This window comes from Macaca mulatta, chromosome 7, assembly GCF_049350105.2.
Source record: "Macaca mulatta isolate MMU2019108-1 chromosome 7, T2T-MMU8v2.0, whole genome shotgun sequence".
Taxonomy (NCBI): Eukaryota; Metazoa; Chordata; class Mammalia; order Primates; family Cercopithecidae; genus Macaca; species Macaca mulatta.
This window is the reverse complement of record NC_133412.1, coordinates 108,890,607-108,906,485: the sequence shown is the minus strand read 5'-3', so window position 1 is coordinate 108,906,485 and position 15,879 is coordinate 108,890,607. Positions and strand designations below refer to the sequence as shown.

The following is a 15,879-nucleotide window of genomic DNA, read 5'->3' as shown; positions in this document are numbered from 1 at the left end:
TGATATAACAATGTGTAATATCTAGACATAGGGGGAAAAAATTGCTTTTCTCACTCTCATCTCCATGAGCTCTTCTGCTCCTTTTTATGTTAATTCTTTTCAAACTGCCCAAGAAGGTAAAGCTCTCAGATTCACTTAGCGAGGTAGGGTCTGGCAGATCTCACAAATTAGGATGTCAAGGGGTTGAATATTAGATGAGCTAAAAGGAATAGATCGACAAAAAAGGAAAAGAAACAAAGTCATACCTTTTAACAGTCACTCCCCATTTCTCTTTACTTCCTGCCCGCACCAGCCATTAGATACTTTCCATCTCTATGGTTGACTCTTCTGCATGTTTCATATAAATAAAATAAGAAATATATGGCCTTTTGTGTCTGGCTTCTTTCACTTAGCATAATGTTTTCAAAGTCCATCACATTGTAGCATATACTACTACTTCGTGCTTTGTACGGCTAGATAATATTCATTGTATGGATTATACCATATTTTGTCTGTCCATTCATCAATTGATGGACATTTGGGTTATTTCCACTGTTTGACCATTATGAATAATAATGTTCTGAACATTTTTGTGGGCATACATTTTCTTTCTTTTTCTTTTTTTGATAGAGATGAGACACTTTGCCATGTTGCCCAGCCTGAGCTTATGTTTTCAATTCTTGGGTATATAATGTTCCAGGAATGGAATTGCTGGGTCATATGATAACTCTATATTTAACTTTTTAGGGACCTGTCACACTGTTTTCCAGAGTGGCATTATCATTTATATTCCTACCAGCAACGTACAAAGATTCAGATTTCCCCATATTGCCAACACTTGGTATTGTTTGTCTTTCTGATTATAGCTATCATAGTGGGTTGGAAGTAGTATCTCATTGTGGTTTTGCTTTGCATTTCCCTGATGGCTAATGATTTTTTCATGAGCTTACTGGCTATTCATATATCTTCTTAGGAGAAATATATATTCAAATCCTTTGATCATTAAAAAAATTTTTTTACAATTGTATTATAAGAATTATTTCTATGTTCTGGATACTAATGTTTTAAAATCAGGTATATAATTGGCAAATATTTTCTTGCATTCTGTAAGTTATTTTCTCATTTTCTTAATAATGTCCTCTGAAGCAAAAAGGTTTTGAATTTTGATGAAGTCAAATTTATTTTTTCTTTTGTTGCTTGTGCATTTAGTGTCATATCTAAGAAAGAACTGACTGATTCAAGGTCATGTTTTATTCTGAGTTTTATAACTTTAGTTTTTACATTTAGGTTTTTGGTTTTTGATCCATTTTGAGTTAATTTTTCAAGTATAGTCTTCATTCTTTTCGACCATCTGTTGAAAAGACTTTTGGAGGGTACCGAACAACTCAATGAGGAAAAAAAAATCAACCATTTGTTAAAAATACTTTTTTTTCCCCTCATTGAGTTGTTTGGTACCCTTGTCGATGATCAATTGATCATCAGTGTAAGGATTTATTGCTGAACTCTCATTGTTCTATTCATCTATATGTCTATCCTTATCCCAGTACCATACTCTGTTGATTAGTGTAGCTTTGTAGTAAGTTTTGAAATGAGAAAATGTCAGTTCTCCAGCATTGTTCGTGGTAGCTCATGCCTGTAATCTCAGGACTTTGGAAGTAGAGGTGAGAGGGTCACTTGAGTCCAGGAGTTTGAGACCAGCCTGGGCAACATGTGGCAACGCCTGTCTCTACAAAAAATTTTAAAAATGAGCCAGGTATGATGTCATACACTTGTAGTCCCAGTGATTCAGGAGGCTGAGGTGGGAAGATTGCTTGAGTCCGGGAGGTTGAGGCTGCAGTGAGCTGTGACTGCGCCACTGGGTTCCAGCCTAGGTAACAGAGTGAGACTCCATTTAAAAAAAAAAAAAAGACTATTTTGACTATTCTGGGTCACTTGCATTTTCTTTTGAATTTTAGGATTAACTTGTCAGTTTTTGCAAAAAACTATGTTAGGATTTTGGTAAAGAGTGCATTAAGGCTGGGTGCGGTAGCTCACACCTGTAATCCCAGCACTTTGGGAGGCCATGGTGGGCGGATCACCTGAGGTTAGGAGTTCAAGACCAGCCTGGCCAACCTCGTCTCTACTAAAAATACAGAAATTAGCTGGGTGTGGTGGCAAATGCATGTAATCGCAGCTACTCAGGAGGCTGAGGCAGGAGAATCTTTTGAACCTGGAAGGCGGAGGTTGCAGTGAGCTGAGATCCTGCCACTGCACTCCAGCCTGGGCAACAGAATGATACTCTGTCTCAAAAAAAGAAAAAATAGAAAAAAAAAAAAAGAGTACATTGAATTTTTAGGTATATTTGGGGGCTGTTGCTATCTTAACAGCATTCAGTCTTTTTTTTTTTTTTTTGAGACGGAGTCTGGCTCTGTCGCCCAGGCTGGAGTGCAGTGGCCGGATCTCGGCTCACTGCAAGCTCCGCCTCCCGGGTTTACGCCATTCTCCTGCCTCAGCCTCCCGAGTAGCTGGGACTACAGGCACCCGCCACCTCGCCCGGCTAGTTTTTTGTATTTTTTAGTAGAGACGGGGTTTCACTGTGTTAGCCAGGATGGTCTCGATCTCCTGACCTCGTGATCCGCCCGTCTCGGCCTCCCAAAGTGCTGGGATTACAGGCTTGAGCCACCGCGCCCGGCCAGCATTCAGTCTTAAACACAGAGAATGTCTCCATTTGTTTTAGTCTTTTTTTTAGTAATGTTTTGTAAGTTTCCAGTATACAAGTCTTGTACTTCTTTTGTTAAATTTAAGTATTTTATTCTTTTTCATACTATTGTAAATGGAATTGTTTGCTTAATTTCACTTTTGTGTTGTTCATTGCCAGTGTATAGAAATACAGTTGATTTTTCTTATTGATCTTGTATTCTGCAACCTAGTTGAGCTTGTTTGTCAGTATGATAGGATTTTTTGGTGCATTCCTTAGGATTTTCGATATCCAAGATCATGTCATTTATGAGTAGAGATAGTAATGCTTTGGACTTTACAATGTGTATGGCTTCTATTTCTGTTTCACATGTAACTGTCTTGGCTAGAATTTATAGTATAATATTAAAAGTAACAAAAAGACATCCTTGTCTTGTTCATGCTTTTAGGGGTAAAGCTTTCAATCTTTTATCACTAAGTGTGATGTTAGTTGTGACCTTTTCATAGATACCCTTTATCAGGTTAAGAAATACTGTTCTTTTCCTAGCTTTTTGAGTATCTTTAGGATGAAATTATGTTGGGTTTTGTCAGATGTTTTTTCTGTGTCTATTGAAACTATCATGTGAGTTTTGACCTTTATGTTAACATAAGGTGTTACAGTGATTGATTTTTGTATATTGAACCAACCTTGCCTTCTAGGATGAATGTCACTTAGTCATAGTGTGAATGTGTATGTGTGTGTGTGTATGCATATATATATATATAGTGCTAGATTCAGTTTTCTAGTATTTTGTCGAGGATTTTTACATTCATATTCATAGAGGATATTGGTCTGTATTTTTCTTGTAATGTTTTTGTCTGATCTTGGTATGAGAGTATTGGCCTCATAGAATGAGCAGGAAGTATACTCTATTTTTTGGAAGAGTTGGTAGGATTCACCCATAAGCCATTTGAGTCCAAGCTTTTCTTTGAAGTAGTTTTTTTCCCCCTCACTAATTCAATCTTCTCATTCATTGAAGGTTGTTTTAGCATTTCTATGTCTTCTTGAATCAGTTTTGGTGGTTTGTGGCTTTCTAGTAATTTGTTCATTTCATATAGGCTGTCTGATTTGCTAGCATACTTATAGTTGCTTATAGTATTCTCTTGATTTTTATTTCTGTAGGGTTGGTAGTAATGTGTTATATTCCAGTCCAGATTAGTGATTTGAATCTTATGTCTTTCTCATTTTGGACAGTCTAGCTAACAGTTTGTCAAGTTTTGTTGAGTTTTTCAAAGAACCAATTTTTGTTTCAATGATTTTTTTTTGTTGTTTTTTGTTTTTTGGTTTTTTTTGGTCTCCATTTATGTCCTTTCTAATCTTTATTTCCTTCTTTGTGCTTTAGGATTAGTTTGCTCCTTATTTTTGTATGTATGTATGACCACACCTGGCTATTTTTAATTTCTTTGTAGAGATGGAGTCTCACTATGTTGCCCTGGCTGGTCTTGAACTGCCGGGCTCAATTGAGACTCCTGCCTCGGCCTCCCAAAGGGTTGGGTTTATAGGCATGAACCAACGCGCCCAGCCAATGTTCTTACTTCCTAAGGTGGAACATTAGGTTGATTTTCAGATTTCTTTTTCATATAGCAATTTAAAGCTATAGATTTTTCTGTAAGCACTGCATTAGCTGGATGCCATAAGTTTTGGTATGTTGTATTTTCATTTACATTCATCTCAAAGATTTTCTAACTTCTCCTGTGATTTTTCTTTGACCAATTGGTTATTTAGTTGGGTATTGCTAAATTTCCACATATTTGTGAGTTTTCTTAATTTCCTTGTGTTATTGATTTCTAATTTCATTCCACTGTGGCCAGATAACATACTTTGTCTTCAGTCCTTTTACGTTACTGAAGTTTATTTTATAGCCTTACATATGATCTATTTTGGATAGTATCCATGTGCATTTGAAAAGACTGTGTATTCCTTTGTTGTTGGATGGGCATTCAATAGATGTCTGTTAGATCTGGTTGCATTATAGTATTGTTTAGGTCTTCTATTTTCACTTCTGTCTTTTCTATTCATTATTGAAAGTAGAGTGTTGACTCTTAAAACCATCATTGAATTGTCTGTATATTCCTTCAATTCTGTCAGTTTCTGCTTTGGGGTTGGGAGTTCTGTTGTTAAGTGCATGTATGTTCACAATTGTTATATCTTCTTAAAATATTAACCCTTTAACCATTATAAAATGTCCTTCTTCTCTAGTAATTTTTTTTTTTTTTTTTTTTTTTTTTTTTTGAGACAGAGTCTAGCTCTGTTACCCAGGCTGGAGTGCAGTGGTGGCATCTTGACTCACTGCAACCTCTGCCTCCCGGGTTCAAGCGATTCTTCTGATTCAGCCTCCCTGGTAGCTGGGACTACAGGCGCCCACCACCACGCCCAGCTAATTTTTGTATTTTTAGTAGAGATGGGGTTTTACCGTGTTGGCCAGGATGGTCTGGATCTCTTAACCTCGTGATCCGCCCACCTCGGGATCCGCCCACCTCGGCCTCCTACAGTGCTGGAATTATAGGCATGAGCCACTGCGCCCAGCCTAATTTTGATCATTTTCATTAGCATTAGAAAGTACATAATTTGGCCGGGCGCTGTGGCTCAAGCCTGTAATCCCAGCACTGTGGGAGGCCGAGGCGGGCGGATCACGAGGTCAGGAGATCCAGACCATCCTGGCTAACACGGTGAAACCCCGTCTCTACTGAAAATAGAAAACATTAGCTGTGCGTGATGGCGGGCGCCTGTAGTCCCAGCTACTCTGGGGGCTGAGGAAGGAGAATGGCGTGAACCCAGGAGGCGGAGCTTGCAGTGAGCCGAGATTGTGCCACGGCACTCCAGCCTGGGCGACAGAGCGAGACTCCGTCTCAAGGAAAAAAAAAAAAGAAAGTACATAATTTCCAGACTTTGTTAGCATGCCTTATGGGAAGGAAATCAAGAGACAATATTTTGGCTCCTAATATGTTGCAAAATCTTGAGTTGATTCATGTTTGCTTTTGTTGTGTTTTTTTCTGGTTTGCTTTGTTATTGTTCCCATTTTCTTTTTTCTCCTAGAACATTGTGTTTTTGAAACATTAATTTTAGGAAATTTAGAGGTAATTATAGCAGCCTATTTCTTTATTATCATTATTATTATTATTATTTTTAATGACAAGGTCTCCCCCTCTGTTGCCTAGACTGTAGTGCATTGGCTCAATCATAGCACACTGCAACTTAGCTTAAATTCCTAGGCTCAAGGAATTCCCCCACCTTAGTCTCCAGAGTTGCTGGGACTATAGGTACATGCCACCATACTTGGCTGATTTTTTAGTTTTGTAGAAATGGGGTCTCAATATGTTGCCCAGGCTGGTCTCAAACTCCTGGCCTCAAATAACTCTCCCACTTCAGCCTCCTAAAGTACTGGGATTACAGATGTCAACCACCTTGCTCAGCCCAAGGCTGTTTTATTCTAATTTCATAATTCTTTAAACTATTCTGTGGGAAAACTAGAACATCTTTCCTCTTTATTTCAGTTGTATGTGTTTTTATTTTGATATTTGATAAAATATATTTAACTAGTGTTTGATGACTATTATTCTTATAGACAGATAACAGGTAAATATTTAGTATTCTTTTTTTTACAGATGTGTTACATTGGAGGCTGAATAGACTTAGGGTTCCTGTTGTTTAAATCCTGACTCTGCTTATGAACTAAGTTTCTTAGACTCTCTGTACCTAAATTTTCTCATCTGTAAGATGGAGATAATAATGGTACTAATTTTGTAGTATTGCTATGTAGATTATAGGAATTAGTTTCTGTAAAGTGCTGAGAATAGTGCGCATTGTTTAGAAAACATTCACTTTGTGTTAAGCATTATTATTTTGTCTAGTTCTGTGAAAAGTCACATAGGTAGTAAGTGTTACAAACAGGAGTGAAATCTGGGTATTGAAATTCCAGTCAAGATGAGTCTGTGCTATTTTCCTGTCAGTAGGTTATGCAGTCTTTTCCAAGGTAAAAATTTCCATATTGTATGAACTGACTATAATAAAGTAAAAATAATTAATTTTGTTAGTAATAAAACACATTTGAGTACGTATTGTTTGCTCGGCATTGTGCCAATTTTTAGAAATCCTGAGGTAGACACAGTTTCTATTCTAAAGATGCCAGACTAGTCCTGGAAGAAAGATGATAAGACAGTTGAAACATTGTTCTTTCCATAAAAGATAAATGTACAGAATCCAAGGGAATAGAGAGGAAAGGCATCTATCCCTTTCCCTGTGGAATGGCAGAACAAAAAAACAGTCTTGGAAAATCACATAGATAAAACATCACTAAAGAGTTACTATGCCAGGTGTTGTGACTCACACCTGTAATCCCCAACACTTTGAGACCAAGACAGGAGACCAGCCTGGGCAACATAACAAGACCCCATCTCTACAAAAGTTAGCTAGGTGTGGTGGGGAGGTACCTGGGTCCCAGGTACTTTTGGAGGCTGAGGTGGGAGGATTGCTTGAACTCAGGATGAGGCTGCAGTGAGTTGTAATCATGCCACTGCACTCTAGCCTGGGTGACAGAGTGAGACCCTGTCCCCTCCAAAAAATTATAATGAATATTCATAGGATATGATAATGAAAGAGTTTAAAGTACTCTCTGTATGTTGTTACTATTTCACATTATTTTGAAATCTTCTGTTGAGCCTTAGTGCATTCTAAGAAATTAATTGATGTTTACCTTTAACTTGAGTTTATTTACAATGAATATTTCTTTATTTCCTTTCAAAAATCTTTTATTTTTTCAGTTGCCTTTTAAAATTATATTTTGAGGCTGGACGCGGTGGCTCACACCTGTAATCGCAGCACTTTGGGAGACTGAGGTGGGCAGATCACTTGAAATCAGGCTGGCCAACATGGTGAAACCCCGTCTCTGCTGAAAATATACAAATTAGCCGGGTGTGGTAGTGGGCACCTGTAATCCCAGCTACTCAGGAGTCTGAGACAGGAGAATCGCTTGAACCCTGGAGATGGAGGTTGCAGTTAGCCAAGATTGTACCACTTCACTACAGCCTGGGCCGCAGAGCAAGACACCATCTTAAAAAAATAAAACAGAAACAAAAAATTCTATTTTGTATTGTAAAAGAAGTAATGTGCTTTTTATAAACAGTTTAGAATAGTAGGAAGTATATAAAGTAGAATTTCTCCACTCTTTTTCACTAATGTTCTCACTTACCCTGAAAATGAACTAAGCAACAATAAAACTAGTCATGCTCCCTAGAGGTAATGCTGCCTAGTTGTTTGGTATCTTCTATGCATAAATACATATACATATACATAAGTACATGTAAGCATATCTCAAGTCTACTTGTTTATTTTTATTAAAATGTTCTAAGCTTTAGCCAAAATCAATTATTTTTTCTGGATACTATCATAGCTCACGTTTTTCTTTCTTTTTTTCATTAATAAGTTTTTATTGGTAGCGCTTAAAAATGATTTCTTTTTGTTAACAAAATATATTATTACAATTAATTTCCCCATGTGATTTTATTTCTTAAAATGTGATTGCAAGGAAATTTAAAATCACATATGTAGCTAATATTTGTGGCTTGCATTATATTTCTAGGAGACAGTACTGATTTAGACAGATTGCTGGTTCTGCATTTGCTCATCTCTTCCAAGAAGGACCCAGAAACTACAGTTCTCCGGTCTGGATCTCAGAGATTATGAGAGAACCAGGCCACTTTGACTTTTTTTTTTTTTTAAAGCTTCATAGTAAATTATTTTTTATTTTTTTAAATTATACTTTAAGTTCTAGCGTATGTATATACATATGTATAAACACGCAGGTTTGTTACGCATGTATACATGCATACCTCACGTTTTTCTTCTTACTCCATGTATTTTTTATGCCTTGAATGTCCTTCCCATTCAACTCCACCACTTTATGTCTAGTGTTCTTCCTGTCCTTAAAAGTCTTTTCAGATATTATGTACTCTGTCAGGCCTTTTTTCTTTCCCCACCTTTGTGTTTTATTGAGCTTTGAAAGTACTTTTGTGTTTCTAAACTGCCATATACTTTGACATCTCACTTTTAGTACTAACACTTTCTACTGTTCATACAATTATTCGTTTAATTTTGCATGCTCTGCTCTTACTGACAGTTTCTTTAGAGCAGTACTGTCTATGTTTAAGCTTTTTAATCCCTAAATACTTATTTACAAAGCCTAATGTTGGGTACCTATTTACTGAATAAATAGTTTCAGACATTATAAATTATTCTTTTTTTTTTTTTTTCCCTGAGGTGGATTCTCACTCTGTCTCCCAGGCTAGAATGCAATGGTATGATCTTGGCTCACTGTAGCCTCTGCCTCCTGGGTTCAAGTGATTCTCATGCCTCAGCCTCCCAAGTAGCTGAGATTACAGGCGCACGCCAACACACCCAGCTGATTTTTGTATTTTTAGTAGAGATGAGGGTTCACCGTGTTGGCCAGGCTTGTCTCGAACTCCTGACCTCAGGTATCTGCCCGCCTCGGCCTCCCAAAGTGTTGGGATTACAGGCGTGAGCCACCATGCCTGACCTTCAGATATCATAAATTATTATTCTGATTTTAAACTGTCTTGGAGAGAACGTTAGGAAAGCTGTAGCTATGAATTGCAAATAGAACTTAACTTTTTTTTTGTATGATTAATTATTTTGGATAAGTTTTTCTGAGCCATTGTTTTCTTGATCAGTTTTTAAAATTAAAACTAAAATCTGCAAGGACTAAATACATATTGTAAATAATAGAATAGAATTTTAGGAGCAGTTCTTTGACTTTGAAGGAAACTTGTCGCTGAATATTTGCTAAACTTGATTTAACATACATGTAAATAATCAGTAAATTGTTTTTATTTTTCAGAGAATGCAGAATCTATTGATCTTAAACAGTTTTTCGACCAACATTTTTCACATATATACTATGTGTTCTTTGAAAATTTTGTGACTATTGAAGCTAGTCTTAAACAGAAAGGTAAGATACTAACATATATCTTGGCTTATGTTAATATTTCTAATAATTGTCATAAACATAAAGACTCTTGGACATATTGTTTCATTTATTTTTGTCAGACAGCTTTTTGCTTTCCCTCTCACACTATTGTCATAGGGCTAGTGACCTGTATTTGAAAGACAACTAATGTGTTAGCATTACTATCCTTTTTACTTTATAATGGCTTTGAAGATTTACTTTTTCACCGGTCAGGTTGATTTGTTCCCTCATTCTGCCTTCTTTGGTTCTGCCCTAGGAGCATGTGACACGTTTGAGCGGTCGTTTTCATATTTTCATTTTCAGAGCTTATTTGAAGTGCTTTGTAATATGTCATGATTTGTTTCTAGACATAAATATGTAGAACCTAAATTTAATTACAGTACTCAATAGAGTAAAGAGAGTGACTATGATATTGTCTTCACAATGAATGGAGTATGCTTTAAACATTTTACTAGATAATTGCTGGGGAAAAAAAAACCTTCATTCTTGAAATGTTTTAAGTTCATTAAGTGATTGTTAACAATGAGGGCAAAATGATATGTTTTAAATGTTTTCTTATAAAAATGTTTTAGGTCACAAGTCTCAAAGAGAGGAATTGGATGCTATACTTTTTATTTTTGAGGTAAGTGCTTCTGAATCTAACTTTTCCCTTTTTCAGAAATAATTTTTGGAACATACAAAGGGATATATTTAAATTATAAAACATGTAATGAAACACTGTGAATTCGCCAGACTTTCTAAGAACTAAATCTAAGTTTTTAAAATATGCCTGACTGAATCCTATACTTTTTGAGGTACAATGTATTACTTTTTGGTGCAGATATAATTATGTTTTTATACATTTGACACCACAAAATTGGTATGATATTCAAATTTGGTATTTTGATATTCAAAATTGGTATGATATTCATGTTTGCAAACAATGAAACTTTTAATTTGTCAGAGGTTTAGTGAAATGGAAAACTTGTTTTTGTTTTAACTCCAAAACATTCTTACCTAAGAAGGTATATTACTGTAGCTTTTGTGTACCTAAGGGACTTATTGTTTTGGTTCACTGCTTTTCATTGCAAACTTGTTTAAAATAGTCTTAAATATTTTAAAAATTGTCATTTTACATTAGATTGGAGATGGGGCAAGTCTATAAATAAAAGTCAGGAAACATAGCTCATAGGTAAATGAACAAAATTTTGATGCTCTGCTAATTTTTTTAAAAAATATTTATCACACTCTTAAAAATTAAGACCCTTTCACCCCCCTTTTAAAATAACTCCTTGCTCTTTATTCTCTTTCAAAGTAAACAGATAAACAGTCATAGAAGTATTCTGATCTTCACTGAGAATTTCGAGACCTGTAGAAAGCCAGGAGTAGTGACTCAAGATGCTTAGAAAATAATTCGGAAATTAGTTTCTGAAGATGGAGCTATTCTGTCTGGTGCTAATTAAAGATAATTCACTCTTGGCTGTGTGTGGTGGTTCAGAGTAATCCCTGCACTTTGGGAGGCTGAGGCAGGAGGATCATTTGAGCTCAGGAGTTAGAGACCAGCCTGGGCAGCACAGCAAGACAGTCTCTACTAAAAATCAAAAAAGTTAGCCAGGCATGTTGGTGGCAGGTGCTTGTAGTGGTAGTGACTCAGCAGGCTGAGGTGGGAGGATCCCTTGAACCCAGGAGGTTGAAACTGTAGTGAGCCGTGATTGTGCCACTGCACTCTTGGGCAAGAGAGTGAGACCCTGTCTCAAAAATAATAAGAATTCACTCTTTAGTATTTTGATATAATTTAGAAGAATTTGAATAACATCATCTACATGTCTCTTAGCCGTTGATTTAGTTAGAGGGGGAAAAAAAAAGAATTTTTTCAAGAGTTCCCAACAGCAGTAACACTGATGTTAGTATCTGTTCTGCAGTTAATTTTCATTAGTCTTGACCCCTGAGGAATTTGATTATATTACTTCCTGAAGTGTTTGCATGAACTGTTCACAAGGGGAATATTGAAACATACATGCTTTGAGAAAGAGTAAAAATATCCAGAGAAAGCGAGCTAATGATTCCTGGAAAGTATTCCTTCAAATGTTCATGCTTGCCTTAAATTCAGGAAACTGAGATGATTGCTTAGTTAATATAAGTCCTTTTGGAGTATTTCTTATATGTAAAAATCACTTATTTTTCTATATGTAATATATACTGATTATTTTTTATTCTTTACATAGAAATGTTTGTCTTTAATGGATCACTAAATTTTGCTAGAAAAAAGATCTGAGATACCAGGTTTTCATCTTTTGAAAAAATCATTTAATTTTTGTGCTGACATTCTTCTATTTATAGTAAGGGACCTCTACCTTTAGAAACTAAGGATGAAAAATCATAAATAAAGTGATTTCCTTTTTCTGGAACAAAAAGCATGATTATGTAATGTTAATAATATTATGGTAGAGGATTTATATTCTGTGCAGTTTAGGGCACATGTAATCTCTTTAACTTTTTATTTACCATATAAAAAGATATAAGGGGCTAAATCTAAAGTATAATTATTAGTCATAATTTAGAAATGCTTTTGAATAGTTTACAAACTTGTCTTTTCAACTTTTCTATAATTTTATATCTTTCTATACAAAAATAAATGTAATTACGCAGTTGTTGGCCAGCTGTGGGAGACATAGGGAGGACAAAGGTAAAAGAGTTTATGTGTCTCGTGTGGGACCAGCATTTATCTGTGTAGAACTTTAAAATTTCTGTATCATCCTTTCATGTGGAGTTTACTAAAGAAGATGATATCAAAGAGAAGACAAGGAAGTATAAAATATGCATGTCATCCTTTGATCAGTATATTATCAAGGTAGAGATTTTGGAAATAGGTGAATTGAATTTGGAACCTCTGTTCTTTCACTTTCTAACTTTGTAACCTAAGTGCACTACTTAACCCATTTCTTCATTTGTTGAATGGGATAAACAAACCCTCCTTTTGAATGATTGCAAGGATTAATGCAAGGTATATTAATTAATATATCATTATATAATAAAGTGCCTAGTGTTTGACCCTTATGAGCATTCATTTAATGGTATTCTAAATAATAGTAAGAACAGCAATAACAACAAACACACAAAAATGTCACTCAGCAAGTGGATGAGTATTGAGAGCACTGTTTATTAGTAAGGTAGCTCTTGATCGAGAATAATCCACACAGGTATAATATTAAGGGAAATAAAAGGCAGAGTTTTGAACATATTTGTGTAAAGATTTTATTACTAATTAATGGAAACCTATATATGTTAGCTTAACTATAGGGCTCCTAAAATTGTAAATCCTGCTCTCTGTCCGGGTGCAGTGGCTCACACTTGTAATCCCAGCACTTTTGGAGGCCAAGGCAGGAGGATTGCTTGAGGCCAGAAGCTTGGGCACAGCCTGGACAACATAGTGATACTCCATCTCCACAAAAATAATTAAAAAAAAATTGAGCTGGGCATGGTGGCACACACCTGTAGTCCAATTTGGGAGGCTGAGATGAGTGAATCGCTTGAACCCATGAATTTGAGGCTACGGTGAATTATGATCACACCACTGCGCTGCAGCCAGGGTGACAGGGTGAAACCCCCACCTCTTAAAAAAAAATTTGCTCTCCGCCGGGCGCGGTGGCTCAAGCCTGTAATCCCAGCACTTTGGGAGGCCAAGACGGGCGGATCACGAGGTTAGGAGATCAAGACCATCCTGGCTAACACGGTGAAACCCCATCTCTACTAAAAAAATACAAAAAACTAGCCGGGCGAGGTGGCGGGCGCCTGTAGTCCCAGCTACTCAGGAGGCTGAGGCAGGAGAATGGCGTGAACCCGGGAGGTGGAGCTTGCAGTGAGCTGAGATCCGGCCACTGCACTCCAGCCTGGGCGACAGAGCGAGACTCCGTCTCAAAAAAAAAAAAAAAAAAAAATTTGCTCTCATACCTATATCCATCATAGCATCTAAGTACCTTTAGTTTCACATGATTAACTCAGTATAAATATTTGATGGGGTTCTTATGAAATCAAAATATTTGCTCTAGGATTATCAAAACAGGAGAAAGAACCATTAGAAGAAAGAGAAAATGTCACAAATATTAACATCTGGAAGAATTGAAACTCATCATGATATCCACAATATAGAAATTCTAAGAATTGCTAGACATAGGGACACGTGCCTGTATTCCCACCTTGTTGGGAGGCTGAGGCAGGAGGATCGCTTGAGTCTGGGAGTTCAAGGCTATGGTGCACTACGGTCATGCTTCTGAATAGCCAGTGCACTCCAGCCTGTGCAACATAGCAAGACTCTGTCTCTAAAGGGGGAAAAAAAGAAAATCTAGAAATAGTAAATAAGTATTTTAAATATATTAGAATTAGCATTTAATCATTAGGAAAACATATACCTTCTATATTATTGTAAAAGATGTATTTTGTTAATTTCTTATTCCAAGTACTGGTTAGTATTGCTTATTGTTTTTTGAGGTTTTCAAATAGTGATCAACATGCCAGTGCTAAAATAATGTCAATACTACCAGATTAGCTTAGGTACTATTTTGTCGTTTTTTGTTTGTTTTATTTTGTTTAGAGACGGAGTTTTGCTCTTATTGCCCAGGCTGGAGTGCAATGGCATGATCTCAGCTCACTGTAACCTCTGCCTCTCGGGTTCGAGCGATTCTCCTGCCTCAGCCTCCTGAGTAGCTGGGATTACAAGTGCCTGCTGCCAAACCTGGCTAATTTTTGTATTTTTAGTAGAAACGGGGTTTCACCATATTGGCCAGGCTGGTCTCGAACTCCTGACCTCAGATGATCCACCCACCTCGGCCTCCCAAAGCACGGGGATTACAGGTGTGAGCCATCGTACCCGGCCTATTTTGTATTTGTTATACTTAGTGAGCCCTTTAATTTTTCACATTTTGCAGGATGTGAACTCATTACTTGGTTTCATTCTTTTCTTTTTTCTCTTTATATTGATTTTTAGAAAATTTTACAACTTCTTCCAGAAAGAATTCATCAGCGATGGCAGTTTCATAGTATTGGTAAGTAATTCAAGTATGTATTTCATATTTGAAACAAAGAATAATATATGAAAAATGCTCTTTAATGGGTTGTTAGTTGAAATGAATTAATAGGTGATGCTTTAGTAAAAAGAAAATAAAGAATACAAGAACAGATTGACTAGGAATATAAGAAAAATTATAGATGAAGGGTTTGTAGTCAAAATGCCATAGGAAGTTTTTGGATCCACTGCTTCCTTTATTCTGATACATTAACAATGATGATAAAACTATAAAACAAAAAAGCAAGATTAGCATCTCTGTGAATCAGAAATGGAAGAAAAATGCAAAGTGCCAAACAGAATGGACATTTGTGTTGTTTCTAGTTTCTTTACTTATTGTTTGCTAGTTATATTTGTTTTATTGTATATTCCTTTGGATTTACTACTATGATAGGGTTATATCTTCTGTGAATGAGTACAGTTACTTTTTTTTTTTTCTAATTGGATGCCTTTAATTTCTTCTTTCTTTCTTTTTTGTTTATTGTGCCTCCAGTACAATATTGAATTAAAGTGGCAAGAAAGAGCAGACATTCTTGCATTATTCCTGATTTCAGGGAGAAAGATAATGGTCAGTCTTTCACCATTATATATGATTTTAGCTGTAGTTTTTTTGTAGATGTCTTTTATCCAGTTGAAGAAGTTCTGTTCCTAGTTTGAGAGTTTTTAATCATAAGTATACATTGTAATTTGCCAAATACTTTTTCTGCGTCTATTGATGCGATCATTATCAGTGTCATTGGTGCTTTTGTCATTTATTCTATTAATATTATATATTTTACTAATTGATTTTCAAGTGTCAAACCAACTTTCCATCCCTGAGGTAAATCCTATTTACTATTTATAGTCCTTTTTATTTGTTGCTTACTTCAGTTTGCCTCTCTGTTTATGATGAATATTGTACAGTATTTTATTTTGTCAGTCTTTATTTGGCTTTACTATTAAGATAGCTATAGAAGTTTAGAAGTGGTCCCTCTTCTGTTTTCTGAAAGAGTTTGTGAATGAGTGGTAGGTAGCATTTTCTTCTTTAAATAGTTGATAAAATTCAAAAGTGAGGCCATTTGTACTTGGACTTTTCTTTGTGATATTTGTAATTATTACTTCAATTTCTTTACTTGTTATAGGTTTATTCAGATTTTATATATCTCTTTGAGTCAGTTTGAT

At 35.9% G+C, this 15,879-nt stretch overlaps 1 protein-coding gene across 17 annotated transcripts in view; it reads left to right on the top strand.

The window, feature by feature from the left end:
• Window positions 1-15,879, top strand: part of RALGAPA1 (Ral GTPase activating protein catalytic subunit alpha 1) — a 275,889-nt gene that overhangs the window by 24,581 nt on the left and 235,429 nt on the right. For 16 of the 17 annotated variants that reach the window (XM_077940906.1, XM_001088633.5, XM_015143575.3 and 13 more), the window contains 3 exons: window positions 9,549-9,659; window positions 10,250-10,299; window positions 14,641-14,698. In XM_077940906.1, the coding sequence (XP_077797032.1) occupies window positions 9,549-9,659; window positions 10,250-10,299; window positions 14,641-14,698 (219 nt within the window). Of the gene's footprint in view, window positions 1-7,455; window positions 7,531-9,548; window positions 9,660-10,249; window positions 10,300-14,640; window positions 14,699-15,879 lie in introns of all 17 variants that reach the window. The other variant, XM_077940904.1, reaches the window with a different exon arrangement.